The sequence below is a fragment of the Artibeus jamaicensis genome, unplaced genomic scaffold (assembly GCF_021234435.1).
Source record: "Artibeus jamaicensis isolate MK-2021 breed Jamaican fruit bat unplaced genomic scaffold, CSHL_Jam_final scaffold_369, whole genome shotgun sequence".
Taxonomy (NCBI): Eukaryota; Metazoa; Chordata; class Mammalia; order Chiroptera; family Phyllostomidae; genus Artibeus; species Artibeus jamaicensis.
The window spans coordinates 27521713-27527712 of NW_026522042.1; the positions used below are offsets into that span (position 1 = coordinate 27521713).

The 6000-nt window shown below is 43.8% G+C and overlaps 1 protein-coding gene across 1 annotated transcript in view; it reads left to right on the forward strand.

Annotated features, from left to right (window-relative positions):
- Positions 1 to 5363, forward strand: part of CTNND2 (catenin delta 2) — an 841098-nt gene extending 835735 nt beyond the window's left edge. The window contains exon 23 of the mRNA XM_053657171.1: positions 4551 to 5363. Coding sequence (XP_053513146.1) covers positions 4551 to 4811 — 261 coding nt within the window. The 3' untranslated portion in view covers positions 4812 to 5363. The remainder of the gene's footprint in view (positions 1 to 4550) is intronic.
- The last annotated feature ends 637 nt before the right edge of the window (positions 5364 to 6000 follow it).

The window sequence follows — 6000 nt, forward strand, 5'->3', positions numbered from 1 at the left end:
CCCTAGGGAATGCCCAGACCCTCCTGACACATCACTAGTGTCTACTTGGCCTCCCTCAATTCTCGTCATTGCTAAAAGCAAAGAGGACGATGAATAAATAAGTCAGGTAATGAACCGTAGAGCAGAGATCACCAGGGGTGGCTCCAACTATTCACATGTCAAGATGCCTGCCCAAACAGAGGGGAAATAGAAACAAAAGGTATGGAAATGCCAGCTCTGTTTATGGAAATCCACCCTTTTTCTTTTAACAAATATTAGGAACTGTGAGTAAACTGTCCCCAGCTTTTAAAGATACATATAGGATGTGATAGGACCCTGATCTGCATCCAAGAGTAGATTAGTGTTTAGTTTCGGTAGCTCAAGAAAAGCTTGTCACCAGAGTCAGCCTATTCTACACCTGCCATTCTCTCATGGAATTCTGCAATTGTTGGCAATGAAGAAACACCCCAGTGTGACCTAGAGGTCCTTGGCATCTTATAGTGTGGCTGCTGGAGGTTCCAAAGGACTGCTTGCAATCTAGATATAGAGGATTGTCCATAATGGTGGTAAGGGCACATTCTTTTCACCTAAGCCTCTCCGGAGCATTTAAACAAATTAGAATTAATGGGCGAAGATGTCGTCTCCCCAGCAAGAGAGAGCACAGCCTACTGTAGCCCTTTCCCCCAAGGGCCTCAGAGTGAATTTGACTCAGCCTCAGTGTGAACGTCAAGGCCACAGGGTCTCAGGCAAATGCTGCTGGAACCCTCAGGCATGGGTGCCAAGCTCTGCACCACTTGTCAGCCCTGGGGAGATGTTGTCGGCAGAGCTGAGTCCTGTGGCCATCATCTAGTGCTGTCATTATTCCCTGAGCAGGTCCAGCAAAGAGAAGTAGACAATCAGATTGTTAACTCCATTCTAATTTTTAAATGTCAACCAAAAATAGTTGTTTTTCCTCTTAAAAATGTCCAAGGGAATCATTATAACATACTATGACCCTGGTGAGAAGAAAATAAAGTGTTTTACTTATTTTGGACTCTTATTAGAATAAACTTTGAGTCTACCTTCAGGTCCCTCTTGGGAAATAAATTAAGTTTGATCTTCCTAACCATCTGAAAAAGGAGACAATTTAGTTGTCTTCCAACGGGTGGGTCTAGACACCACCTTGTAGACATCATCTATAATTCGGATTCTCTGGCCTCGCATTCTCTGAATGCGTTCATCTGGGGATCTTCTCTGTACCCAAAGTGACCTCACAGCCTCTCAGCTGGTGAAAGGCCAGCTGGAACGATTTAACCAGGTGAGACAGTCTGAGTTTATTCAGTTTCAGTGTCAAAACTTCTCCTCTGCTACACACTCTAGTCTCGTGGGTGTCCTAGTTACCAACTAGGCCTCACAGCCATTCACAGCCACCTTCACAGCCATTCACTGATGGCTGAACAGTGGATCCTCTTAGAGAGGAAACAATTCCCTGGTGGACATTGGGTTCAGGTGGATCTCTGAGGATGTGGCATCAGCAGCTCATGGCCAAGTAAGGTAGGGGCCTGAGCAGTAGCTGTGAACCAGGCTTCCCAGGAGTCAGAGGAAAAGGGGCAGGGCTGCTGCTCAGCTGTGGGACTACCTGGGACTCTAGTCTTATTTTCAGTGAATTCCAACTTTAAGGACTCCTAGACAAGATAACCATGAGTGCGAAATAAGGTTGGTGATCCTTGGTTTTCATGTTTGGAGCCAACAGGTTACAGACATTGTTTTAAGAGTTAACTACTTAAACATTCCAAAAATTCTACTGAGTTTATACCAGTCCATTTCATCCTTATAAAGAAAAATAGAATATACAACTGTATATATGCAGATAGCAACAGAATTTTTGTTCATGAACTAGAAGCAAGGGGATTTGGTGTTTTCATTCTGATTATTATTCATGACAACAGAAGAGCATCTTGAGTGCCTAGCTGGTTTTCTTAGTCTCACTTCCATGTGGGCGGGACAGAAACAGTTGTTCCCCAGCAACGAAGAAACTGACAAGGGTGAGGTTTGCCTTTGGTCACCCGGCTTGGAACTGGCAAAGACTCTAACATGGTTCTCCTGCCCTCTTATCCCATTTTCCCCGCTCTGTACCAGTGGTTCTCTAATTTAAGCATGAGTCAGCTAGAGCCAGATTACGGAAGGGAGGGAAGGAGGAAGGGAGGAAATAGAAGGGAAATTGAGAGCTAGAGAGAGAAGGAGGGAGAAGGGACAGAGACATATACATACATATGTTTATGATTATATGAAGATTAATAAAGAAGAATTTGTTAAATGTTGAATATAGTGCCCAAAGAAATAGAAACACAGTAAATTCTAGTTCCCTTCCTGTATGATTTTCCAACACTCCCAAGTCTAACCCTTTGCACGCTCTGTGCTTGGGTAGCAGCACAGTGTTGGAGTGAAGAAGCTAGACATGAGCACACAGCTCTTCTGAGAACAGAAAAGGGCACCTTAGCTCAGTCTGAGCAAGGTTTAGTTGTACACATTGCAGATTAGTTCCAAATGCCTCTTTCATAGCCAGGCTCTTAGCCCAACAAATGCCTGCACTCTGTGGACTTTCACAGGTAGACAGAAGCCTCATCCATTCAGCTCCCCCTAACTAGAAGCATGGCGCATACTGGATGGCAGCTGTGATGAAACTCACCCTTTCTTTGAAGAACAGGTTGATTACTAGTATAAATCAATTACCTATAAGAGGGAGTTTCATGTACTTGAGAGAAGAATTATGTGCGGGCCATTAGAAGCATTCATTTACACACAACGTGCTAATTACAAATCATTATCTATTAACTCAGATCAATTTCTGGAGGACGTTTCCATGCTGTACCTTAGTTAAATTAATAGGGAATTACTGAATTGGCTTGAAAGTGATCAAACTGTGTTTCTTTAAGAGTGTTTTATCATTCACATCAGACCTCCTCCCTGACTGTTGCACATGAGCAAAGCCTTGTGCATGCCTGTAAGCACCAGCTGTGGGACTGGCCTTGACCCCAGCCTTAGGAAGTTCTGCTCATTTCAGGGACATGGTCTTAGAAAGGAACCCCAGAAGGGAAAGGGATAGCTAGACCATCCTGACACATGCAAACGCTCAATATCAGCCCATGAACACGCTTTGTCTTACTGTTCCCTCTGCCAAGCAGAGGGAACTAATTTTGACTTCACATATCTCCATGGCTCCTGTGATCCCTTTAACCTTTGAAAGGTCCCCTAAAAAAAAGGACAGCAACCTGCAGAGGACAGGAATGCAATCAGGGAGAACTGAGGTGGGCTGGGGGACATGAGGCAATTCTGAAGATCCCTCACCCGCTAACCAAAGCCTTCATAATTTCACAGCATTCTCAAGTTCCATCAAGTCTGAATTGAATCAAGTCGGAAACATTTCGGCCCTCCAGAGTATATTATTCTAAATTTGGAGTGGATTCTCTCTTTTTATTATGTGCTTCTCTGTGTATCTTTCTAAGGCTGTGGTACCTGTCCACTGAGGCAGGTGTGATGGAATGGCCCTCCTACCAAGAAGCCTATTCCTCAAGAGAGGTATTGATCAGAGCTCTCTGCCCTGGCAGGAAGATACCTTGAGTGGTCATGAGACCTTGTACATCTTCACTGTCTCTTTGTCTGGGACGACAACACCTGGCTGTAACAGAGAAAAAGCAGGAAAGATGAAAATCAACTCCTGTGTTCTGTACCATCTCCTGTATACCTCTGTAATTTAAAAAGCTTATCTAGTAAAATGGTGCAGCTGCTGTGGCAGTTTGGAGATTCATCAAAAAGCAGAATCACCACAAGATCCAGCAGTTCCACTTCTAATCCTTTAAAAGAAAGGACTCAGACTGATAGAATCTGGTACACCATGTTCATTGTAGCATTATACATAGTAGTCCAAAGGTGGAAACAAGCCAAGTGTCCATCAGCGAATGAAGAGATGAGCAAATGTGCTATCTTCCTACGTGGAATATTAGCCTTACAAAAGAAGTATCATGCGCATGCTTGTAACATGGATGAACCTAAGGATATTATGCTAAGTGAAAGAACCAGACACAAGAGGATAAATACAATATGACTCCACTTACATGCAGTATCTGGGATATTCAAATTCATATAGAGACAGAAAGTAGGATGGTGGTCACCATGAGTTGGAGGAGGGGAAAATGGGGAGTTATGCTTAATGGGGACAGAGTTTCTGTTTGGGATGATGAAAAGATTCTGAAAACAAATAGTGGTGATAGTTGCACGGCACTGTGAGGGTACTTAATGCCACCAATTATACAGTTAAATGGCTAAAATGGTAAATGTCATCTTATGAATATTTTACCACAGTAATTATTTTTCAGAAAAGGTGATCTAGAATGGGTAGCATGTAGACCCTGGAACCAATTTGTTAAAAGACAGGCAATCAGTAGCTGGCGATATCTGGGGACACGCCATGCTGGTGAATGTCTGGGTGACAGGCAGTGTCTCGCCTCTGAGGGAGGGTGGAGTGCCCAGACAACAGAGGAAGTGGGATGGGGGAAACGCACTGACCCAGGTGGATCTTCTCTCCCCTGCAGGTTTCAGCACAGCCAGTCCCACAGGAGCCCAGCAGAAAAGATTACGAGACCTACCAGCCGTTTCAGAATTCCACAAGAAATTACGACGAGTCCTTCTTCGAGGACCAGGTCCACCATCGCCCTCCAGCCAGCGAGTACACCATGCACCTGGGACTCAAGTCCACCGGCAACTATGTCGACTTCTACTCAGCTGCCCGTCCCTACAGCGAACTGAACTATGAAACGAGCCACTACCCTGCCTCCCCCGACTCCTGGGTGTGAGGGGCGGGCGGCACGAGGCGCTCCGGGAACAGTGCATGTGCATGCATACCACAAGACATTGCTTTTTTTATTTTTTTCCCTGCAAATTTAGTTTGTTAAAGCCTGTTCCATAGGAAGGCTGTGATAACCAGTAAGGAAATATTAAGATCTATTTTAGAAAGCTAAATGAATCGAAAGTTAACTTGGACATCAGTAGAAAGCTAAAGCGATCCTAAAGATGACCTTGTGACACCTTTCTAGTTTGCGCTGTAAGGGATAACCAAGTGCTGTGTACTGAGCGTGGCCAGAGGTGGCACACGGGGCGGCCGTGGCGGCCGGGGCAGTGGGGCGGGAAGCTTCTAAGCACAGAGGCAGGCAGCACAGGTCACACACGTCAGAGGGACGGCTTCTCACGCTTTGTTTACTCTCTTCATCCGTTGTGATTCTAGGCTTCCGGTTGCATTGGGGTCCCTCTGTACAGCAAGATGTTTCTTGCCTTTTGTTAATGCATTGTTGTAAAGTATTTGATGTACATTACAGATTAAAGAAGAGAAGCGCGTTGTGTATATTACACCGATGCCGCAGTGTTTCCTCATCTATGGTTCTAAATATTGCTTCGATCTCAAACTTTTGAAAGATGTATGGATTTCCAGCTTTTCTTTTTCTTATTCTCAGTATGTTTTAACAAAAAAAATGGGGAAAAAGGAATATTTAGCAGTATTGTTCGTTCTGATATGTGAACTTGTTTGTGGCAACTAAGCAAGGCATCCAGCAGTTCCTGACAATTAACATACGTCATTCCACACTCCTTGTCAACAAAGTGCTTTTTCACTGCCTAAAATTTTAGATGTAGATATTTGAAATAGATTTTTTCATTTATACCAGTTTTCTTTATGATGATACAGTGTTAAAAGGAAATAAATTACAATTGATCTGTCATCCACATTTGCTAAGAATGTCTATTTCCAAGGACCTATCTTACAAAATACACATTCTTGCTTGTGTGTCTGTGCGTGTGTGTGGGTGTGTGTATGTCCACGTATGTATAAAAATGACCTGTGTGAGATTTTATTTTGACAGAAGCGATTTCTTCGGCTGTTCATCTTGTACAACCTCCGTTTTTGGTTTTTGGTATAAATGTACATCAGTTTGTTCCTTCCGTACTCTATCTATGCTTCTGACCATCTAGTGACTCAGGATATTAGGCCAG